The 26,269-nt window shown below is 35.1% G+C and overlaps 1 protein-coding gene and 1 long non-coding RNA gene across 3 annotated transcripts in view; both read left to right on the forward strand.

Annotated features, from left to right (window-relative positions):
- Nucleotides 1-772: 772 nt before the first annotated feature.
- On the forward strand, nucleotides 773-2,625 carry LOC128680507 (uncharacterized). Its single transcript, XR_008405870.1, has 3 exons — nucleotides 773-841; nucleotides 1,507-1,848; nucleotides 2,515-2,625. It is a non-coding gene; the product is annotated as an uncharacterized LOC128680507 (long non-coding RNA).
- A 4,517-nt stretch (nucleotides 2,626-7,142) lies between these two features.
- The window catches only part of LOC128680660 (probable sodium/potassium/calcium exchanger CG1090), a 31,930-nt gene continuing 12,803 nt past the window's right edge, over nucleotides 7,143-26,269 (forward strand). The window contains exons 1-6 of one of the 2 annotated variants that reach the window (XM_053763957.1): nucleotides 7,143-7,510; nucleotides 22,709-22,880; nucleotides 23,155-23,300; nucleotides 23,647-23,745; nucleotides 24,494-24,635; nucleotides 24,954-25,064. In XM_053763957.1, coding sequence (XP_053619932.1) covers nucleotides 7,487-7,510; nucleotides 22,709-22,880; nucleotides 23,155-23,300; nucleotides 23,647-23,745; nucleotides 24,494-24,635; nucleotides 24,954-25,064 — 694 coding nt within the window. In that variant the 5' untranslated portion in view covers nucleotides 7,143-7,486. The remainder of the gene's footprint in view (nucleotides 7,511-22,708; nucleotides 22,881-23,154; nucleotides 23,301-23,646; nucleotides 23,746-24,493; nucleotides 24,636-24,953; nucleotides 25,065-26,269) is intronic. The other variant, XM_053763958.1, reaches the window with a different exon arrangement.

Genomic DNA, 26,269 nt, shown 5'->3' on the forward strand with positions numbered 1-26,269 from the left:
AGCCCTTCTGGCATAATAGGGACCAACACTGTTTGAATGAGTTTCTTTCGGCATTTCTTCTCAGCAGTGGTCGTTCCGAAATGCTAGTAGTTTGTAGCTTAGTATCATTTAATTTAGATTATGACGTGAAAAAGTGCCTGTGAAGGCCTAATTTCTGAATAAATGATTTGATTTTGATTTTGATTTTGATTTTGGACCCCGGACTTCGCGGCGTTACAGCCTCAAATGAACCCGCGAAGATGAGAGAAAAACACTTTTCGTGAGCACTTGACAAGCGTCCACAAACTGCCGAACTATTACAGAATAATAAATCCACATTTTATTCAAACACTATTCACTTGTTGAAATCGTCACTTTTAATAGATTTAATAGAAAAAACCACTAAAAGAGCCGGCACTTTAGTAGTCAAAGCTGCCGCGTAGTTACCGCCACGCCTCCTATAGGTTGCTATCTTCGTAGCATTGTCCGTCTGTCTGTTCGTCCATATAGTATAAATTAGGTTAAAGCCGGGCTTGTTTGATGTGGCGAATTTTTGTTTGCTCAAAAGCTATGACACAGGTATTTGTGTGAATGGCTTATGAAGATGTGCCGACGACTTGTTGAAGACGAATATTCATATTTGCCAATAACATTATCTAAGGTGACAATTTAATATTTTCTTTGATAAAGTAATCAACTAGTTTCATTTATTTTGCTAGATTTAATTAGAAATAATTTGATTGAATTATGAATACTAATTAAGTTCCAAATTCTTTTTTCAGACTTATTGACATCCAAATGTTATGAATCGACTGCGGACTTCCAAAGCGCAGGTGAAGAAGAGGCGGCGCAAAAACAAAATGTAAATTTAATTCAACACTTTATTGACATAAAATATAAACAAATACATATAAGTAGAATGGAATATATAAAGAAAAATAAATAAGTATATAAAAATAAACTTAAATCGAGGCACGAATAAAATCAACCGCTCTTGAGATATATGAATCTTTTATATCCGAAAACCCTTAACAAAACCAAATAAATTTAACTATAAATGATTGTCGGCGACGTCACATGTGGCCACAATACAAATGTGAGATGATGCGCGTACGCCGCAGCTGCCACTGCGCTGAAAAAATAATATAAAACCATAGACACGGGCCAAAATATGATTTAGAAACACAATGATGGTCTTAGATTCTTTTCCGCCTCTGTGGTTTTAACTGGGATCTTTATAAATCGTTTTAGATATGTTTTAGCAGCCGTATATGTAGGTAGGTAATGACAACGATTCTTGACTTAGGTGTGACTTTTAATTAATTTATTGAGAGTGTTCTTAGCACTATGTTTGAAAAATGTGCGCTCAGTCGTTTGGAAATCATCAGCTCTTTCCAGCAGATGTGATTATTTCACCAACTTCGGAGACGGGTTACTTAAAATTTTAATTTAGTTTATATTCCTTTAAAACTATTTAATATGTTATATAATTATGTGTTTATAATTAATATATAATAAACTTTGCAGCTAATGTAAGGTGGAATGTCTTTAAAAACGGACAGTGATATTCAGGGTAGGCAAAAGTACATCTTCGAAGATTATTATATAAACTTGATATGGCTAGACTGGTATGTTCCTGACTATATGGACAAGATTAAGGCTGAACCAAATATGAATAACAAAATGTTGGTAAAAAGGACAAATTCAAAAAATACTTGATGTCACCAGGAATGATAATACATATGTGCCAACGACCTGGCATAAATCAAAGATGCCAAAATCCGTGCAAAATGAAGAAGACCAGGCCCTAGGCTCCGACGCTTTACGGCTCAGGAAGCAACCTAAAAATCGTTCAGATAAGAAAAACAGGTAATAAAAATTGACAACATTTTTATTCACTTCATTCAGACATTTTTATTCTATTGAGCAAAATCATAAAACTGTAAAAGTAAACTTGTGGAAGGATTTTAACACCTGCTTATCACGTTGTCCGCTCAATTGATACGTCAAACTGACAAACAGACGAACAAACAACAACAAACTAATCTGCTTTCAAACAATAACCGTAAACACTGCATAAACCACTCAAGACCCAAGTGTCAAACGCATAAGTCGACATAATACCAATAATGCTTACAAAATCCTAACCCAATTTAGTCAACGCAATAGAAAAAATCTCCATTCAACTTGTTTAACCATAACCAAACTGTATACAACAATCGATCCACCCTTATCTCAAAGAAATACAGTCTATTTTCCATTGGATCACAACGTTTGCCAACTTTTAGCACCGTTGACGTGTATCATTAAAGATATTTCTTTGTGTCCGTCCGTACAATAGCTAATACACTCATGATATTTTCAACAATGTCAACTATACTAAGTACTTTACTTGACAAACTTAAATATACCCTTCGCGATATTTTAGGTTCTCTCCAAATGCAACGTGAGAAAGGTGATTGTTGAATGCAGGTGGTTGTAAAAACTGTTTTTAAAAGTTTGTCATGTGGTACGTAATTGAAATTTTGACTTTAGTTAAGTTGTGTGACGGGGCGAGATGGTGTGACGAATCGGGAGAGGACATAACTGGCGGCACAGCTTGAGTCTTCAGAGAAAGTGCTTAAATGTGAAGAATAAAATAAAAATGGCCAGTTACATATGATTGATAACGTTATTAACAATTGTATTTTGGATTCTACGAACATAGGTCTTCTATGACTATATGTATAAGGACAAGTTAATTAATTTAAAAATCGAAATAAAGCCAGGAGTATTAAAATAAAGCCCTTCTTTCCTTTACGATAAACTAAAATAGATTACATTATATTCTTAGCAGTAAAGCCGTGTGTCTGAATTTTGAATCTGGAAATCCGAAACAACGTTAGCTATTTTTTTTGGAAAGAATTATGAAGAAATGATCTCTGAAGTAGAGAAGATAAAGTAGGTAATTAGGTCCTGGGCTCCGACGCTTAAAGCTGACTATGAAACCGAAAAAACACCATATAAAAACTCGTGATAGAAAAAAACAGGAGGAGAATCAGAAAATTCGAAAAATATTCTCGGTTAGTCTTTATCTGACCAGAGAGCGTTTTGAAGGAAAATCATTTATGTAACAAAAATATGAGTCGAAATCCATACATGCAAAAGTCTAGGTGTCTATTACGCTTTCACGTCGAAACCGCTGGGCCGATTTTGATGAAGTTTGTTATATATACTCAGTAAACATAGGCTACCATAAACGCGGGCATCAGCGAATATGACATTTTAAAACTATTTATGACATAACCTCAAAAGCACGATCTATTGTGTCATTGTTCCCGCCAAAGTTGAACACATCTGTTCCGCCACTCCCAAACTGTTAGCGATGTCTGTCTGTCTGTCTGCACCCTCGACTTGCGGACAATTAAACTTTGTATCTGTGGGAAATTGAGATTCCCTGCGTTTGTATAAACTGCCTTATTAGCAAATGTTATACAATTATTTTTGACGATATTTCGATAAACAAGATCACGTATTTATCCCTTACGGGGTAGAAAGAGTCAAGAAATGCCAAATTAAAAGGGTTTATTAGTGAAATTGAGATTAATTAATCATAAGTAGCCGCCATCTATGAGAAGAATCTCAAATTTAAAGCGGTAAGAAGAAGGAAGGAAGAGAACTGGATTTAAAAGCTTTTAACGTAAAAAATTAATAAAGTAAATACTGGTGGATTTTCAAACTAATTTCCTTCAACCCGTTTACCAAACCCGAAAAAAAACTAATTTAAAACTGTATACCAAACAAATTACATAGGGAACTAATATCTAGGCTCAAGGGCAAACCCAAGAAGTGCTGGCTGCGTGACAATTGTCTGAACATGATGCCGACGACCGTGCGAGGAGGAAGAGCAAACCTGGGTTCTCCCTGGGTCTCCTCCTCTCTTCTCCTCCCTCTTCTGGGTTCTCCGACGCTTGAATCAAGGAATAAACTAAAAAAAACGGTCAGATGAAATGCCAATTCCAAAAATAAATTAGCACACATTATAACAATAGGAATTTAAGAATTAGATGGAAAATGCTCCACTGACAAGAACAATGTTCTTAAATTAATTGATGATAGGAATTTATGTGAATCAAAACCTCAAAATTATTAAACTTTATTTGCAGACCTATAAATGAAAACACCTTAAATTAATTAGTGTTTTGGTTTAATGCAAAATACGCCATCTATCGACGGCAAAAAATAAAATAAACATTCTAAATACAACCCATAACTAATGCTTGATACGTGTTCAATTTCTCCCGCTACCCCTCAACAGATGGCGCTGTCTTCGCGCGCTTGCAAATAGAATTCTTAAGAGACATTATTACGACATGATCCTAAAAGCTTTGCAAATCTTATTAGTCCCTGAGGGCTCAAGTATGGTAATATCCCATTTCTTATAGGACGTAATGGATACTGATTTATTGTTGCTCTTGACATTCCCGATGAGTGTTGAGGTCAGACGGGCGGCTGATCATAAATTATTATTTCAGACTAGTTAGTAAAATTACAGATGAAACTTCAAAATTTAAGCGTGTATTTATTACGCCACCAGTATTATAAATATAACCGAGAACACGCCACGAAGGAAAAGTACTACTTGATTTTAATGACATTTCATCAAAATTATACCTATAGTAAAACTATAGTAATAGTTTATTCCCGCGACTTCGAACGCAGGTAAAAAATCCTTTTATTTTTTCCGTTTCTAAATACGTTGAGAGCAGAGCTTGATAGGCAAGAATATCCCAGGGACGGTTGAGGTCTGACAGGCGGCCGGTCGTAAAATGACAATAAGATTTTATTTTTACACTGTTCCAGGGCTTCGAGGCGTCATAGCCAAGAACGTGTATGGACAGAATGTTCAGTTTCCATCACTTCTCCGATGCCCACTCATAATAATTATTTATAATACTACTCAAATCCAAACTAATGTTATAAATGCAAAAGTAAATTTGTTTGTTACCTCTTAAATTTTAAATAGATTTAAATTTAAATCTATTTAAAAAGCACCTCAAGTCTTTATTAACTCTTAAATGTTATTATACTTTAAATGATTTCTTTAATGATAGACTCGGATAGAATTTAGGGCTAGTATAAGTACATTATAATTATTTTTTTGTTTTGGATTTGTAGTGGATAGCATGCTCCTCTTTATTTAATTATATTTGCATACCTATATTCGGTAAAACGTGTAGGTCTAATTCATTTTGACATCAGTTTGTCTATTTATACTCATGTTTTTGGCAAATAAATGTTTTCTTTCTTTCTTTTTCTTTCTCTTCAAGCCTTATTTACACAACTAATCTTAATGAAATTTCTAATTCGAATAGCTAAGAGTATGGAGCAGGACATAAATTATCATTCGTTCCTTGAGAAAGTATTGTTCCCGTGGGAAATTCTCGCGTGCGACACCGCGCGTAAATTACAGTACATACACATAAACATGTATTCCCGTAGTAGGTCAGTGTGATCAAAAAAAATATTACGACCACACGTCAGCGGATTAAACGGAACAGCGCTTCGATATTTTTCTTTTATCTATGGCTTCGGGTTTATTACCACAATAAACCGGATAATTCCGGACATAAGAGTCTTCTCTTTAGATAATGCTGTATAATTTTATGTGTATTGATTTATTTCTTATAGAGAAACAACACTACACTCGTTCTTCGCGTGGTCTGTATTTGCGGCTATATACTAGTTACAATGGCATTTAAATAAATAAAATTGTTTAGTTTTGTCATTATCAACCTTACTTTTTGTCAAATAAGCTTGAAATTTACTAGAATTTATCATAAACTACATAAGTCGAGTCTTTTTTCGACCCCATTGATTTAAAAGCAAATATTTAAGTCTCATTTTAATAATATCAGTATATTTTTAGGTCGTTAAACATTAGTCAATTAAAATTGAAAATGTTGAATTTTCCCTAGCACAACTGTCTTAATCGCCTTTTACGTTTAACGCACATTAAAAGAAGGCACGTTTTTCATTCTCACCCTAACTCAATCACAAAATTCCGAAGACGGATTTGTATAAAATAAAACGTTCAACATTCGTAGCACGTCGATCGTAGGCCTACGAGCGATGTCGTAGCCGCTACGACGTTCCGCTACGGCGTAGCACACTTCGCCTGGGGCTTACCGCATTATCCCTATTTATAAAAGGTTTTGTGGTTGTTTTCAAAAGGTTACAAATAGTGTGTGCGAGGTGAATAACATTTAGGTAATTATTTTCCTGTACTAAAGTTTTTCTTAGTGTATATTGAGTTTGGCGACTATACGAGTAGTCTAGATACGCTTTTTTGTTGAAACACCATCTGTAACTAAAATCTGATAAGCAAGGGATTTTATAATTCATTTCAAAAGATAATTTAGATGTACCAATTCATCATTCTTACGGAAACGCCTGGTGCCTCAAGGCACCAGCACTGTTCTGTCAAATAATATATAATATTAGTTCCACTTCCAGTATTTTTGTTTAGTATTTCAAATGTGTTAGCTATAGTTTAGCTTCATTTGCCTCGAAATATATAATGAAATCTATGATTATCGATGGCATACAAATATTATTAATGTGAAAGTGTTTTCTTTGATTATTTATCCTTCATACACGTCAAAACGGAGCAGTGAATAATGTGATTTTTCGTGTGGAAATAATTTTAAGGGTGGAAAGTGATATAGGCTGCTTTTTGCCACAGGCGGAGTCGCGAGTAGCAACTAATAAAGCTGATAAGATTCATAAGTCAAAAGGTCAAACGGAAACAATCAGAATTACAGATTAGCGCATAAAGGCAAAAACATTAAACTAATTAACAATATCTCTGACAAATGAATGAGCATAGACGCCGCCGTGTCTCTCCTTCCGTCAATGTTAAAACAATGCCTTCCATCACCATTTCACCCTCATACACCTCACACACAATTTTCGACCTTATCTCACGACGTTACAGTCGGAATTCACTCTAAACATGATTTCAAATTTCATTACGCGATGACGTAAATCAAAACAATCGAAAATAAACCTTATGATAACAAATATAGAGTTAAAAATGATAAAGGGGTGAAATACTGGCTGGTTAGTGTGCGTTTTTCACCGCGCAGTCGCCAGAAGAAGCCGCCAGTCAGCTCGGTGGCGCCACTGCGCTCGGTTGTCTACAAAACCCTCCCGCATAGGGAATTCCGATAATTTCAGTCAATTCCACGACCAAAACCCCAAACCCGTTGTCAATTCCCGCCTTCCATTTTTGAAAACGTTCCATTGTTAGTGCCACTGGCCAGATAGTGAAGTTTATTTTTTTATTGTAATTTTTTCTGTTACGTTTTGAATTGTGATTTGGAAATGGAAAAGTGACGCCAGCGGCGCCGAACCTTTTGCCGCGTCGTGTCAGTAGTATGTTCGTCTGAGTTACGTAACTGTTCCGGTCAAAATCGATATTCCGGGCGTATAAATAGCGACCTTAGTATTGAGAACAGCTGGCCGCATGCCAGGGAACATGCAACCTACGGTAAGAAAATTTATAAGTACTAAAGTATGTTGTGTGACGCTAAAATACATTAAATTCTTTGTTGTGCGCTTCCGTAGTGCTAAGCCTCTTACCGAGCCTTTTACGAGCGTTATGAAAACATTTATCTAGGTATTTTTATTGTTTGAATTTCTTGGACAATGTCATAAATACACAGGCTGCGTGGGAATTTTATATATAAATACTAGTTTAGTGTAATTTTAAGTTTTATTTAGTATGGATACATAAAGAGTTAAATTATCAAAGTATTTTGCAAATTTCCTCAATATTTTGATCTCGTTGCAGAGAGAATTGCAAATCATTTTATTTTTAAACAAAATTTGTATTTTAATTTTTTTTACAACACACCTCTTTTCCGTCATTTGTTAAAATGTTCCGACGGAAGCTACATTAGATTTGTATGATTTTATTTTTTATTACAGGTTATTATTATATACAGGTTACAGATAAGGCAACATACGTTAATTCGAATTATAAAGCTTATTTTTTATTATGACAATATTTTTGTGATAATATTGATATAAAAATTTTTTGAACCCTATTTACGAAATAACAAAATGTCTGCATTGAAAAAAAAAATGCTCTGTGTATAAGAAGATTGAGACTCTTGACGGTGAAGTTCCTTCCATTATTCTATCTCCACTTTTTTCTTCCTTTGCCTGACAAATTCTTCTTCTCTATCGGTCTTCCTCTCTTCTCTCTTCTACAATTTCTGAAAAAAAATATCGTCTCGTATCTAGTTTCCTAATTTTTTCTCTCTTCTATTTTTAAATATATTTAAGTTATAATTATCATAAAGTTGAAACTTAATTTAAGAATATGTGAATGATGCAACGGGCTTATGATATCATTAATACTCAGTGGATAGCACGAATATCTCAATTGTACTGACTGTCTAATAGACCATATACAGTCAATCGTATTAATTACCTTAGATAGCTAACCAAACAAACAACCGAACTAAATTTTGATTAGATGCCTCCATGATATACATAATACCACACAATTAAAGAATCATCAGTGAAAAAAAAACCTAAAAATTATACAAAAATACCCAATACCCAATACCTAATACTACAAGAATACCTTATACCAGCCGGAACCACACGCCGATAAAGAAGAGTGTGATTGAAACTTCTTTCGAAAACTAAACTACTACTAAAACTATTACTAGACTACACTTTTTAAACATTACTAGAGTTGTCGAAAGAAGTTTATATATATATAATAGCATAATTAATTAATACAATATAATAAAAAAAAATATAAAGATTAATAGCATAGCTCTATAGCTACGTTGCTCTCAAAAAAGACTGGCATTTTTATAGATATTCACGCAATCGTTATTATATTAAGATATATTTTTAATTAGTTTAATGTATTAAATTTAATGTATTATTAAAATACTTTCAAATAGATCTCACGCCTGAGTCATGCTGGTTTACTAAATTGCCAGCGAGATTGTTATATTACGACCGACGCTGTTAAAAATGCACAACGACTTCGAAAAATCTGGACAAAACATAGTTAAGCTCAAGCCTGCTGAGCTCAAGCTCGTATGCCTTAATTTTTTTCTTGAATGACAGGGGTTTAATTTCAGAAAAAAAAATATTTTCTAAAAATAATATACTTTCTAAATATATACGTTAGAAAATATACTTGTTTATACTTCAGTTACCGATCAGACTGTGATCCTATTGTCCTTCAATTGTCTTTATAATCTCCAGTGACCTATAACACTATTTCTGCTCCATTCTCTGATAGTGTATGTCTAAGACATTAGCCTGTATTCCTGGCGCCTGTTTGTCTGGCCATGAGACGGAATGGCGCGACTGGACTATATAATGATCTACATTTATCTATATCTATACACTAGAGGCCCGTCCCGGCTTCGCTCGCGTAAAACCATAAATAAAAGTAGCCTACGTTACTATAATTTGAGATTATTCATTACAAATTTACAAGTATTTTCTCTGTCTTTATGGGACTAACAGAAGCCAAAACATTTTTTAACGGATTGTCTAACTTAAAATCTAGTGTAGTTTTTTCGTTTACTAAACTGATAATTATACTAATTACTACACTACTTACTTATAACAGTGACGTAATTGTTTAAGCTCTCTTTAACAACCAATTGCACCTGTCAAGCGGCCTCAACTGGGTACTATTACGAAATCCTACAAATGTCACCCGAGGTCAGCTGGTGTTACACTACACTTTATATAATCTAACTACAGCTGGACCTCTGATAGTGACTGAAAAGCATGACACGTTGGTGCACGAATTTTGACAGCGAGCGTTGTGGCAGGGGTTTTAGTTAGTGAGGTAGTAATTTAACTAGTCAGTTTTTAATTAACTTATGTCTGTAATCTGATTTTTGTATACATGGTAATAAATAAGTAACATGTTTTGAACATGTATGTAAGCTACTCTTAAACTAAAACAACTAAAACTAACAACACGACAATCCGACAAGATTCGACCCACACCATCAAGGCAAATTGTAAAACAATCATACAAAAAAATACAGGATTAGTTAACTCCAGTAAACACCTATCGTGCTGAGACCCGCCGCCAAAGGATTACAACCTATACCAGTTTTTACAACTCTTCATTGCAACGGCTTTCATTTGTTTACCTATTTACATTGTAAAACCAGAAGGATTTACAAAACACACAAACACGTAGCACGTTAGTAACGTCCATATGATGTCTCTTTCTCCCATATCGTGCACGCATCGTGTAAAAAAAGGGAGAATATCAATGTCATACTACACGAAGTTTAGGGAGAACGTGCAGACGCGATGTCGTAGGTACTATACGTGTTTTATTTTACAAAGTGTACCCATAGTCGGTAAAACGTGAAGGCTTAGCTTTTTCTTTTAACACCAATATCACATATACATACTACAAAATATGTATTACATTTTTTAAATATATATATATATATATATATATATATATATATATATATATATATATATATATATATATCAAGTTTTCAAACCTGATCATTCTGAACCAGCCGCTCGAACAATAAACTTAATAATTTTATAGATTTCTCTATGTGATTTAATCGTTTGGAATCAAGATAATTTTTTTACCCATCGCCCCGTACATTACATCCACGTGAAATTATCTATTAATAATCTATTTCTATTAAATGGCAATTGTCTTGTAAGTTTTCCAAATGCCTGGGGGTAAATTATTCACCCTTACTGTTACGACATCGCAGATTAGGTGTCACGAGTGAGCGGCGAAAGCTGCACGACGCGATGCGAAATAAGCGATTACGGCGATAACATAGACCAAAAATAAAAAAACAATTTGGCTTTTTTAACACCGATCTATTCGAAATAATCTATGCAATACCTCTACAACAACTTCCGAAAAATAATTCTAAGTAATAAAATAATATTTTATAAATTTTATCACTTCCACCCACTACACCACTACGGAAACATGAAAGATATATATTAATATGACGATTATATAACAATACAAATGATATATTTAAATATTATACTATATTTCGCAAAAGGAGGTGGCTGATTTATAAATAAGTATGTAATAGTTTTAAGACCACAGTTGTACACTTAGTTGGCAAATAAATGAATATGAACACACGGAGCCGACTGCATGCCTGTGGTCAAATGATCAAAATATTTTTTGCATTCACCGTGAGTGTGACATCTTTATCGTGTGAATAAAACGTAACGGTTCCATCATTATTATTACGAAGAATCAAAAAATATTTTAATCAGTCAAATGTGTCCTACATTTGACTGTTGTTTATACCACAAAGAGAAATTTCCATTAGTCAGTAGTCAAAACGTGGAAGATAAATATTTTTCCGAGTTTCACAACTTGACTACGTTATACGAGGCAGTAAGTACTACGCGCCACGTCGCGCGTCGTACTGCCTCGTCGCTCACATAGAACGCCGGGTTACTTTAGAATCCGATTAAAATAATTGGAGGATGGGTCAAATTTCCTAAAATCTCGTGTTTCATGGCTCCATTTTCTTGATTCAAATCAATTTATTACCAATTGTTTCTGATTGAATATCGCATTTCCAACGTCTTTATTGTATAAACGTACGCTATTTATTATTCAGGATTATATTATCTGTTTAGCGTCGTCTTCCCAGCCGTTAAGCGTCGGGGTCCAGAGTCCCCCACGAAGTAAAATGTGTAACATTATAACTGAGAACAGTTCAGTACTAACAACGAACTATTCCCCTCCATTGGAACTCGATGGTCAACACGAGTGCTCTCTTTTATGCTTCTCTAATTTTAATTCTATATTAAATGTTACAAATACTAATAATAACTTTTATTATGGCACTGACGAAGTGGTCGAAATTCCTGAAGGAGCGTATGAACTCCGAGACATCGGTGAGTTCATACAATCGAAAGTAAATAATTGTGTTTCGACGACCTCGGTGGCGCAGTGGTAAAGTTCTTGCCACTGGACCGAGAGGTCCCGGGTTCGATCCCCGGTCGGGTCATGATGGAAAATGATCTTTTTCTGTTTGGCCTGGGTCTTGGATGTTTATCTATATATGTATTTGTTATAAAATTATTGTTAAGTTGAGTTAGTATCCCATAACACAAGTCTCGAACTTACTTTGGGGCTAGCTCAATCTGTGTGATTTGTCCTAATTTATTTATTTATTATTTTCAAGTTATTGTACAAGAATAACACCTTGAAGCTCTCGTTATTCTGCTCTAAGGATATTCCCTTTGAAAAACCAAATTCTATAGGACCGTTACTGGGTTACGGTAAGACTTTCCTAATGAGAGATCAAGTTCTTAATGTACGTTATTATTAAATATAACGAGCGTGATTGAAACTTCTTTTCTTCATTTTTAACAGCATCGGTCGTAATATATCAATCTCGCTGGCAATTTAGTAAACCAGCATGACTCAGGCGTGAGATCTATTTGAAAGTATTTTAATAGTACATTAAACTAATTAAAAAAATATCTTAATATAATAACGATCGCGTAAATATCTATAAAAATGCCAGTCTCCTATTTAATGCAAGAGTCATTACGTTATATTGTCGGAGACTCGTATTAGTTCAATCGACCTCTTTTGAGAGCAACATAGCTATAGAGCTATGCTATTAAATCTATTGGATAATTATGCAAGACATATTTATCCAATAGATTTAGGCCATCACTTTTATATTTCAACGTAAACTGCATCTATAATATATTATATATATAAACACTGTAAGCGTGCCGACCGACAGACAGACGCGGCAGTGGACAAGGATTTATATCCTCGCGTTAAACTCAAAAACTGTTACATGGATTTTTATGCGGTTTTCACTAATAGATAGTGTGATTGCAGAGGAATGTTATTACACGAGCGAAGCCGGTGCGGGCCGCTAGTTAAATAAATAAATAAACTTATAATGAAGTAGTATTTAAAAAGAACTCTAGGAAATGCAAAATAAAACGCTAGGAAGGATTTATGAGTCGCAACGACGTAACTGGAGCGGTAAACAAGCGCCAGAAATATGCCCTCTTAATTACGACGACGAGCTTGTGATGCACAGAAAATACCTCGACTAGGTTTACTTGAAATGGATTCGTGAACTTTTTGATAAGTTAAACTTTATTTGTGTTAATTACAAATATCTCCGTTTTTTTATTTGGGTCTAAATTGCTTGTTACAAATTACCAACATTATAAAAATCGATATAGAATTACACATATATAAGTTTTGCTCACTCGCCTAAACCTAGAATTTAAATACATTCATTTATTTGTGAAAAACATAATTTGTACAAAAAATATTTTCTTAACGTGTATTTATAGAATTACTGTCTTATTCATAAAAACAAATATTAAAGCTTATTGTAATATGTTTTATCTCGTTCTGTCAATATCATATATTGTAAAGTGTCACAGATATAAAATCATTACATAAAGATAATATCAATACATTTTTTAGCTTAAATAATGTTTTAACTTTTTCATAAACAAATGGAATAATGAACAAAATATAGTATAAAACGATAACTTTATAAAATAAATTCATTCTTATTATCCAATCGGCTGTTCACATCGTTTATGGGAACGAACTAATAATTCTAAAAAAATAAAGATCTATCTTCACTCTATATCCTCCGTATGTCGTACGAGGCGACCAAGGGACACAAAGCATTGGCAGCTGAATGCCAACGTATCGTAAAAAGTATTACACAAGTATTGGATAGGGTTAACTGGACAAACACATCAGGTAAATTTATCTAGCAGGTTCGTTTATCTGTTTTAATACAATATGACATTTTATCAGATTGTGGTGAAACCAGGGAACTTATATGCTAACTAACTGGAATGATTACGAATTACAAATGTCAAAATAATGACATTGAAAACTAGACCTATTTGCTTTGTTATAAAGATCACATTTCCACAATGGCCGCGTGCCAATACCTAAAGTTCCTGAAATTGGGCACGTAATTTATGGCCATCCCTTTCCGGCAAACTGTTATTGTCATATGTAAGAAAAAAATCTACAATTTTTAGAGCTTTGGAACGGCTTTGCTTATCCGTAAGCATTCTAGTTTAGTTATATAAATTCTTTGGGTGAAACAGGCCCCTTACAGTAACGACCTTGAGATCTCTCTCCACAGATTATACATGCCGTTATGTCAATTCATTATTTTCCCTCATCCTTTTCTAGTGGAACGTCACATATATTGTTTCCACTAAAATTTATTGCGACTGAGTGCCTGTATCTATTCGTAGAAAAACACGTTGTAGCACGTCTACGACTGGCGTAGCTGTGTCTACGATTGGCGTAGCGAGTGCTACGAACACTTCGTAGCACTGTGTTGTATAAATAATATCTTTCGATCTCACCCGCAAACTTTGTCTCTCTTTCTCGCATATTTCCACTACAAACATTAAAGTACAGTCAACAACACATCAACCTATCCAAATTCATTGCAAACTCGCCGCTATCATCGCGCCATAGAGGTTCATGCAGGGTAATGTAAGGTAAGGTAAAGGGCGTGTGCTGTTGACTGTAATTGTACTATACGAACAAAAATATTGTTGAATATATTTTTACTTACAAACAAACACGCGATGTTTCATTGCTTGAATGGACGGTCACATTATATTTTTAGACGTTCACTTTTTGTATCGTGCTAAAAATATAAAGGACATTTATCAAAATGTATGTATACCTTGACTAAAATATTTTAAGTGTGATTGTAAGTACTTAAAGTCGTGATTTTTAACCGACTTCGTATGTATTGATTTATCTTGATATTGTGTATTAGTTTGTTTTATCGAATCTCTTAAATTACAGAACCGTACAATGATATTAACGAAACATATTGTCGGGGTTTTATCGTGGGTTGGTTAGTAAATAGGCACTAGGCAGTAGGTAGTAAAGTAAGTTTATTATAAAACTTAAAGTAAGACCCTTATTGGGTCTGTTCTTATTATTTTATTTAATATTTTTAAATTTATCACGGCCACCCTCTTGCCTCGCTAGCTTGATCGTAATGTTTACGCGTCAAAGTGTTCGAGCGGATTTAGAATTTTAAAATTTATGACAGTAGATCCAAATGTGCCAGCGCAGGCGAAATACATCGAAAGAGATTCCAAACAAAGCGTAGCTGCGTTGCAATGTATATGCAATATGTAGTAAAAAAAAAACAAAAGTCTGTACTTAAAGTAAAAAAATATTTTCAATTAAAAGTACTACGTACTCTTATTGAGTATTTATTCTAATGTTCCTAAATACTTACCTACGAAAGCTTAGCCAAGCCATAGACAACGAACCACCATTCTAACATTAAAACCAATCAATAAATCTTACACAAAAAGAAAAAACAGCCTTACTTTAAAAACATTAAGGTTCATAATCAGATAAAAGATTTGATCGTTTATAAATAGAGTCCATGGGGATTTTCTTTCTATCACGGATTTTCAACAGTCATCAAGCAATTTTAGCCTTTAAATCCTCAGTTATAACGTTCAAGATTAGTTTTCGATTTTTCCTCAAGAGTTTTGGTAAAATCTTTGCCTATTTGTGCTTTGTTTAAATATTTTATGAGTTTTAATAATACGACACGAAAGCCGCTTAATGTTTCAAATATTTATAAATATGCTTATGAATAAATGATACGAATGTTTGTTTATCATTATTGGGTGTTATCTTTTATCGTATTTATCTATATTATTATTATAACTGTCATCACATTTCGAGACACAATTTCTTTTTTTAGCTTGACATTTAATGGATACAAAATCCCTCATATTGATTTTATAAAGACCACATCACATCGTCATCTGATAAATCATTTAAGAATTGCAGTGGAATGAAGAAACTCACATACATACAAAGTATGAAACGATTATACTTCCTTTTTTGCGCAGTCGAGTAAAAAGATCCACAGTTTCCTACAAATAGAAAAGTCTCGGAGAAACTTAAACAAATAGGGTGTTTTTCCATCAATCACTCAGGCTTTCTGGCTCCGGCCATATTGAAACGTGATAGCGGATGACATGTTTAGGCTTTAGGTATACGAGAAGAAAATAAAAGGTATTCGCAATAATGTATAATCTGTCTATTTATTATTAATTAGCGGCCTCTCCCGGCTTCGCTCGGGTTAAAACATAATAATGTATATCCCTAAACCTTCCTCAGGAATCAATCACACTATCAATTGATGAAAATCCGTGCAGTAGATTTTGAGTTTATCGCAACAGACAGATGCGGTAGAGGACTTTCTTTTCTAATATGCAAGGATAAATCACTACATAGTATAAATATTATGATTATCATGAAACACAGTTTCGCTAAGAGTCCGTAGTTGATAGAATAATAGCATTCCCAAGGAAGATTGACGTCAGACCACCAGTAGGAAAATCAATCGAATCTTCGAAATTTTTAAGTTTATTTTTACGACAACCCCACCTCCGCAGCCCTGATGAGAGAAAGAGACCGAAAGCATCAACTTTCTTTTTCGTACAAAAACTAAAAATTCCCAATAAATATACGCGGACTAATCACACAGATTGAGCTAGCCCCAAAGTAAGTTCGAGACTTATGTTATGAGATACTAACTCAACTATACTATATTCTATAACATATACATATATAGATAAACATCCAAGACCTAGGTCAATGTGAAAAAGGTAATTTTCCATCTTGACCTGACCGGGGATCGAACCCGGGACCTCCAGTGTAGCAGTCCGGCATGATGACCATTTGGCCACGGAGGTCGTTACCCTAAAAAGTGGCTATACAAAGCCAAACAATGACACCATCCATTAGAGTCAGCAATTGGGTTTCCATCAATGACGTCTGATTCACGTTGTGAAGGCAAAAACACGATTCCATTTTTGACTTATAGTCCCATCAGTTTTGCGTCTTATTGCCCCACTGAGGAGTGTGGTTCCGCCCTAGAATGGGATCACTCAACATCCTCTTGTAGATTTCGTACACGAAGCGATGAAAGGATACACATCCTAGGCAGCTGATAGGTGACAATAACATTCCCAAAAAAGAGTTGTATCATAGTCAAATCTTCAAAATTTTATGGTAATTTTTTACGCGTTACCTGGACTTTTGGACGTCACAGCTCAGACTGTAACCGGAAGTAAAGTAAAGTCAACAGGAGAGGTCTCATATTTATATATTCTTCTTTTGTCTATAGGTCTCATTGTCCCACTAGCTTCGAGTGGTAGCATAGGCAAAAAATATTTAAAAGATGATTTTTAAAATCCTAACAAATGAATGACGTAAAGAATTTATCGTAACCTTAATAATAAAAAACTGTTTGAACGTGTTAATCTCTTGAAGTCCTCCACGCTTATAGCACAGAATTCCCAGTGGTGCAAAGCCGCGGGACACAAGTCCGCTCATGAAAACACTAAAACGTAAAGTTAAATCTTCGTCTCTCCAACCAAAGACAGAAAAACAGCATTAATATTTAAAGGAATTTTTGAAAGTCATCAAATATTGTTTTGTTACGATTAGCTTGCTCATTACGATGCCCTGAGTTCAGATCCAGTTTGTTCGTCGTCGTAAACAATCCACTCCCTTATAAACTGGAGATCACGTAGAGGCGGGAATCGGAGTGTACACGATCGCTCCCCGGGGAACATTCTCATTCACGCCACGCTGAGTACACAGCCGGACAGGGATAGTCGTTCAGTTTTATATTTATTAATCAAATCTCTCTCTCATCTGAGCGCTTGTTTCTGCAGATTCTTAATGAATCGAAGCCCAGAATCATTAATAATCAAATAAATAAATAATAAATATAATAGGACAAATATAGATATATAATTAAATCGGAATATAAAAATAACTCATTCGGCATATTTGTCTTCAAATATGTATCAGATTTAAATGTTTTCCCCTAAACTATTACGTAAACGTTAAATAATATTTTAACTAACAACTTATTTTTTTACCAACTTAACTTTTTTTGTTTCTTTTGGTATACTTTTTGACCATATAATATTTAGATAAAAACTATGTTAGAAATTACAATGGTAAGTCCTTCTGGCATTATAGGAACCAACACCGTTTAAATTAGTTTCTTTCAGCAATTTTTCTCAGCAGTGGTCGTTCCGAAATACCAGTAGTTTATAACTTTTGAGAAATTACTATAAAATTGGTCAGCAAAAAGTGAAAAACAATCATATCCTCCTCTTTAACTCTTTCGCGGTTTCCTTCTGCGCCTACTCCTTTCTGACACCTATAGTGTAGCCAGTCGGACCCATCTATCCGGCGGCATGCGGCAATCAATGTTCAGCCTAATACCACTTAAATTTAACTAAAACAATATAGCTAGTCTGTATTACTGACGCATAAAGTCCGTGCAGTGTAATTGAATAGAAATGAAATTCTATTTTATTTATATTTTTCCTTGCCCTGCAGTGTACAAGAAATCTCAACGATCTGACTGCGCTGTACGGTACAGCCCTCCAGCAATCGTACATTTTATTGGCTTCTCACAATCGACGGCCACTTCAGACGGATTGTGCTCTCTATAAAGTGATTAGACGTCCTCCCTTCAGTTGCTCACTGTCCCATTTAACTGAATAAATTCGTGAAACTTCGAGGAATTGGTCGGTTAATACCGAAGTTTTATAAATAGGCTATTTGACAAGTTTTTGTTTTGATGACTATTCGAAAGTTTTTATATTAATAGAAATACTGTGAGAATGACAATGCTTTTAAAGATATGACAAAAATTAAATCACACATTTTTGCACTCGTCCAAACGCTCCATACTAAATGATACGAAGAAGTGACGTCACAACTTATGCTATGTTGTTCGATAGATGTATTAAATATTACGTTTTCGGTGATAACTTCTTAATAAAAGTCGTTACAAAATTATATTGTAACAGTCTATGAATTCGTAGGTACTCCGAGTACCTACTAATTCCATGGTGCAACTACCCTTTTATGATGATCAAATTTTTATACGATTTGCTCGGAAAAATTACATGTCAATTTCGTCATTTGACGTTTGAAACGTTTTAAACAAAAAGGCGCGCGGAAAAATTGTATGATAATCCCATGGACGTACTTACTAATTCCATAGAAAATCCATATCCATACTAAAATTATAAATGCGAAAGTCTGTCCATCTGTCTGTTTCGCTTGCACGGCGTTAATCACAAAAAAAATAATTATGCTCTCAGAAGTAACTGTTCTACACTGATGAAGTCGCGGGTAAACAGCTAGTATCTGTATAAATCATCTACAGAAATATATATTACAGAAATATATATTAGGACAAACCACACAGATTGAGCTAGCCCCAAAGTAAGTTCGAGACTTGTGTTATGGGATACTAACTCAATGATACTACATTTTATAACAAATACATATATAGATAAACATCCAAGACCCGGGCCAATCAGAAAAAGATCATTTTCCATCATGACCCGACCGGGGATCGAACCCGGGACCTCTCGGTTCAGAGGCAAGCACTTTACCACTGCGCCACCGAGGTCGTCAAACAAGAAGCTGTTAAATAAAGAAATGCCGATACCAACTAGGAAAATATCGTCAAGAAATCAATGTCAGTATCAGAGTGATTGATTGCGGCCTCGAAGCCTTCTGTAACGCCTCAATACGTTCGTAAAGGCAATCAAGGGCGCCACGTCATCGACCTCAGACTTCCACAGATCCAACAAATTTTGGATAGATTATTTATTGTAGTATATATACATAATACACTACAACATTAATTAATTACGTGGAGAATTCGAAATCCCCACTGGTTAAAACATGCGGTGCTCAGGTATTTTGACTTAGTATTAAGAATGTATATGCTATTGGTTCTCCTTGAAAATACATAAATAAAATAATAAACACCAACCTTAAAACTGCTTTTACTAGAAGCAGTAATTTTTTTCGGTTGGAATAGCCGATGTCGAATATTTTATAGATTCCTCAAGTCAGTCGTTGAGAAGTCGGAAATGATTAAGAGATATTATTTATTAATATTATGGAATTATAAATTTTCGGTAAATGCCACACATCAGCCATTTTGACAGTTTCAAAAATCAATAATATATATGTATTTTATGTGCCACACTCGCTCGGGACCCGTGACTCATTCGCGGTAGGTCCATCGAAAATCAACGTTGACGTTACTACAACGTTGTAGTTACTGATGTGACTGCAATATATGCTGAATGCGTCTATTTGCCGAAATGAACCCACAGCACAACGTGAAAACTCTGCTTACGTTCTTATATTTATTTGTATGATAAGATTTTTTTTACTTACATGTTTGTTATCATTATTTTGTTGTGGTGTCATGGATCATCATTCATTCATTCATTCACAATGGACCAATTTCATAGCAACACTGATGCTACGAAGACTTGTGAATGTTCCTAGCGTTTCGTAGCGCTGATGCTACGAGACTGGTTTAATTTCGCAGCGTTTCATAGCACTGATACTACGCGACTGGTTTAATTTCGGAGCGTTTCGTAGCACTGATGCGACCAGACAACTGTATATTCGTAGCGTTCGTAGCACTGATGCTACGAGATCTGATCGTTTGTGATTTTTCGAAGATATGCAATGCTTTGGTTTGTTTGATCCAGAATATAACCACTAAAAATCTGCCCGTGAACGTCAATAAAAAGTTAAAATCACATATGAATTGCATCAATCATAGTGGAGCATATTGAAATAAACCAGATGTAAAAACATTAAATGTAATATTCTTATATCTGTGAAATAATCTTACTTATTCCAAATTCTTGAGTTCCCGAAAAAAAAACGTATATGCCAGAAAAAAAATCAGAAAAATGTTTTTTTTTTAAATTATTTCATGGCTCCATCGTTCGCCAAAACGATGATTTTGCCAACGTCAAGGTTGACATTATGACGGAATATAATATGTTATAATATCAATATTAAACACAGTTCAGTGTGTAACCTAAAATATAAGAGTATATAAATATATTATACATACATACGGATATAGGGGAGAGTAAATGAAAATTATAATTAGATATTATTATTTTGATGTTGATGACTCACATTCCTCACTGACAAACGTTTGACAATGTCCATGACTTTCGTCAAAATATTTACTTACGTATAAAGAAATAAGAATAAATAATACTTTTTACAAAACCATTCAAAATATGGACGAACAGACATACCTATATGTGTTTAAATTTGAATAAAAAGGAATCTGATTCGCTGAAATCGTCCAACAAATACGTTGATGACGATGGTAAACCTTATTGTTTGCTCCACGTCGTTTGGTTTACACGATTGCGGCTAACCTGGTGTCCTAGCTAAGTTACAAACGCGACAAGGCAGCGCGATGCTGCAATATAAGACTTTTACTACTTACCATTACAGTAAGAAGCTATAAGATAACATCATGAATTTACGCGTAGCCTGTCACTTTGTTGCTGGGTTGTATCCTGGGCTGTGTCGCCATAATCCTAATACAAGGTTCATTCATTCACCACCGAAATGGGCTTCTAGTGAATGAAAGTTTTGGATAAACAGTACCCAGTACATTCCAGGTTATATTGTTGAATATTATAGAATAATTATATATACCTACCTAATAGAATTAGAATTTGTGTAATTGATTGATGGACACAAAAAAACAACAAATTTATTGAAATGAATCGCATAGCGTCGAGTGGTGTTCCGCAGCGCAGTTAGGATAGTTATGTTTGCCCAATGTCGGCGGACAACCTTTCGTGCGTGTTCACAAGTAAACAAAAAATAGCTATAGCATAATTTTCGAGTGAGGTTACGAGGTTATCGACATAAGGTAAATGCAGTAAGGTCAACAGGTCCCGTCGATGCGTGGTGACCTAAAATAGGACTATTCCTTATCATCGATGGGCAACAATAACATTCACGGAGAGGGCAGGCGGCCGGTCATAAAAACAGTGCCGAATCATAAAAATTCAATAGTCTCATCTACCAGATCTCCACAACGATTCTGTCCACTGATATATTCTTTTCTTTAACCATAATTCCCCTATGTTTAAACAGCATATCAGTCTTCTCCACTTTTCCCTGTCTGATGTTAGTCGATCAGTCACTTCCTTTTTAGCCATAAATTTGACGACCTCGGTGGCGCAGTGGTAAAGTGCTTGCCTCTGAACCGAGAGGTCCTTTGAACCCCGGTCGGGTCATGATGCAAAGTGATCTTTTTCTGATTGGCCCGGGTCTTGGATGTGTATCTATCTATATACGTATTTGTTATGAAATATATAGTACCGTTGAGTTAGTATCCCATAACACAAGTCTTGAACTTACTTTGGGGCTAGCTCAATCTGTGTGATTTTGTCCTAATATATTTATTTAAATTACCGTATTCCATCCATATTTACTTCGGCCTTGGAAAAGTGGGGACTTTTCCAGTCAATTTAAAATTCACATTCCCTTCTTTTCTTTAGTCATATTTACCTAACTTTGAAACATTTTTATTGTGAAGTAAATAAAAGTATTATTAATTTGGAAACATATTCTTATAACTTTTATGTTGTTGTCTTTATAAACGGCGGTACTCAAATGAATTTTATGGATCAGTCATAGATTTTATTTTAGACTTTTTAAACGTAAGCCATTCTTTGCGTTGGGGTTTTTTTAAATTTTTGATAAAAAATTATATGGTTTGTCTTCTAGAGGATGAGGCGGCCCCGCCGCCACCGATGGCTCACTGTGTCAGTCTTCTTCATCGCATACTCCGTGTTCCAAGCTGTGATGACGTCATCCACTGCTTCAGACCCTGTCGACCTGGAACCTGAGGGGGTACGGAAGGCAACGATCAAACCTGCCAAGGAGGAGAGTGAAAAGCGTGAGTGCTTCATGATCCGTGGTTCTTCTAGAAACTAAAACATGGTGTTTTTCAAAAAGCGGTCGATATTCTGATACAGTCGCGCGTAAATGTGACATTTTCTATTAGAGTGTAGCCCAATGGAAGAAAATCTAGTTATTTTCCTAATTAAGATTGATACAGACATACATTACATCCTTATTATATAATGTTTTGTTACATTCCATAACATGTCGCAAAGAAAATCCGAAAAAGCGTCACGTATATATACAGTAACATTTTAATAAATATTCAGATGAACCAATAGGAGAACCTCCAAAACCCGAGCCAAACAAAGAAGAAGAAAGTGACGAGGAAGGAAACGAACCAGGCAAGGAACCCACCGCGCCGACAGTCGAGGAAGAACCGAAAAAAGATTTAAAGGACGCGGGATACAAAGAGGTCAGTACCTAATTTTATGTAGTGTCATCTTTTATCTTCTATTATGCGGACGTCGTAACAGCGCGGTTGACAACAAATGGCTGATGAGAGAGAACTGTGATTGGTACAATGGGAGGACGATGCCCAGCATTGGGACATATAAAAAAATTTCATAAAACTGTGTACCTATTATCTGTATCTATTATATAGGTATGTTTCTGTTTTTATCCGATAATCCAAAAAATATATAAATCTTTATTATTTTTTTCATGGTTAAAGGACGTGGCCTTTATGTGGAATGTAACACACAGATGGTATACTTAATTACTTCTTATTTATTAATTTTACAACACGCATTTTTGCGCAGACGGAGAATACGACAAAGCTTCGAGAAATAGAGCGAAAGGATTTAATCCCAACAGTTCATCCGATAAGGAACAACTGTACGCCGCCGGCCATTGAACAAGTAAGCCAATTTATCTATCTACACTACATCATAGTTGTATTTATATCCTCAGGGCTGGCATGAGTCGTGATCACCAGTAGCTGTGGCTCTGTTGACTAGGCTTTACTAACCTTCCTGGCAATAAATAAATAAATATAATAAATATATTAGGACAAATCACACAGATTGAGTTAGCCCCAAAGTAAGTTCGAGACTTGTGTTATGGGATACTAACTCAACGATACTATATTTTATAATAAATACATATATAGATAAACATCCAAGACCCGGGCCAATCAGAAAAAGATCATTTTCCATCATGACCCGACCGGGGTTCGAACCCGGGACCTCTCGGTTCAGTGGAAAGAATCTTACCACTGCGCCACCGAGGTCGTCGAACTATGTTATACCTGCTTTATGGCCTGATGAACTTTGCTAGTATATCCTTATCATATCGGTCCACCTAGTTGGTGCTCTTCCTTGACCAGTGACAAGACGATTTAAATTTTTGACGTCAATAAATTATGTGTATTCTAAATTGAATATATGAGAAGTGGATATGAAAAAGTATTCTGTACTATTCTATTCTAAAAAGTAAGAAAGCGGAGCCTGGTCTCCAACAGCCGAAGAAGCCGGCAAAAAACGAGATGAGGTTTTTTTATCCCTTTAGAAACCATTCGAAACCTCACCATTGAAATTGCTGAATTCCGAGTGAAGTCCAAAATTGAATAAACAATTTTGAATAATGGTTTCTGAATGTGTTCCTCAGTTCCCCCGGCCACTAATGGGTCAGAACGCCCGCAAGCACGGCGGTCTCATCATCCACATTCTGGTGGCTGTATTCACCTTCATCGGGCTCGCCATCGTCTGCGACGAGTACTTCGTGTCCAGCCTCGACAGGATCTGCGAAGGTAACACCTATCACCTTGTCTTGATATTTTTGGTTTAAGTTATTTGGGCCTCTTCTTTCTTATCAATAGCGTTTTTCGTTAGCGTTTCTATGCACAGCAGCGCTATCTAACATTATAAAACACCATTGATTATCAGAATTTTGACCAGGCCCTACGAGAATCGCTTACTTTCGGGATAAAAGTACCCTACGTGACTACGTGTTAATCCAAGGTATCTATTAGCTATCTTAATACCAAATTTCATTTAAAACATTCCAGCCGTTTGCCATTACTGCCCCATTGCGTATAGCAAAACTGATGTATATTTTTCTTGAACAGAACTGCAATTAGCCCCTGATGTGGCAGGCGCCACCTTCATGGCCGCTGGCAGCTCAGCACCAGAACTAGCCACGGTTGTCATTGGAGTTTTCTGTGCTCAAGACGATATCGGTAAGCTTTTAGGGGTGTTTCAAATGTCATTACAATTTCCCCGGTCAGGTCAACATGGAAAATGATCGTTTTCAGATTGATCTGGGTCTTGGATGTTTATCTATATATTTATATATTATAGAATATAGTATCGTTGAGTTATGGAATACTACTTGTGTTATGGAACTTGTGTTATGGATACTAATTCCATAACACAAGTTTCGAACTTACTTTGGGGCTAGCTCAATCTGTGTGATTCTGTCTGTACCTATGAATATATTTAAAAAAGTATCAAATTTCAACAAAGACAAGAAATATAATAAATGCACGGAACACAGAAAATAAATGACATCTGAAATGACTTTTACGACTATCTGTCCCTGTCTAATTACAAGTAATTGCAAAGGTACACACTACCAGAGTGCAGGTTTCCTCGCGATGTTTCCTCCGCCGGAATTAAGTGGTGGTTTATGAAAACACTAAAAACTAAAACTACGATACATGAGTTTAGTTTTTTGAAGGATGGAAGCTTTTGGAATGTGGTTCCTAGAATAGTCGACCAATTTTAAATGGCTACTCCATATTTTCGCTTGGATATCGTACGAGACGACTAAGGGGACACCTAGCCTTATCCGCTTGATATATTTACTTATATTATCTATTCGCTTTTCAAAACTTTTTTGAGGGTTGATGTCACAGGCTGAAAGAAAAACTGAAGAGTTTTTTTTTTTATTTGAAAGGATTTTTTTTAATTCTAATTTGTTATGTGTTTGTCTATTATCTTCTATTAATTACTTTAAAAACATTCTCGAAAATACCTCTACGATTGCGTGCTGAGTAAATATGGCTGTATCATCAAGAAAAATCTTTCTGTATGTTTTTTTTTAGTAACACAGAAAATCGCTATCTACAAAAACTCCTCAGTTAACAAAATGGCACCAATAAACAAATCGTTATTTAAATTTGCAAGGACCTTGGAGCAAAACAGAGCCTTATTAATCTAATTACCGTATCTCGATGGCTCTTCACTTTTATTGCCGGATTTTTATAGTCGAGAAGACCAGGGACAGACTACGTAGTTTATTATTATTATCTCTTGTTATTTTCTGGCTGTTATGGAAGGGCCCGTACTTAAACACCGGACTCAGATTCAACACAATAATAAGATTACAACAAGATTCATATAACATAATTTTTTTAAGAACGTTGTCATGAAAATTTCCTAT

This window comes from Plodia interpunctella, chromosome 24 (assembly GCF_027563975.2).
Source record: "Plodia interpunctella isolate USDA-ARS_2022_Savannah chromosome 24, ilPloInte3.2, whole genome shotgun sequence".
NCBI classification, from domain to species: Eukaryota; Metazoa; Arthropoda; class Insecta; order Lepidoptera; family Pyralidae; genus Plodia; species Plodia interpunctella.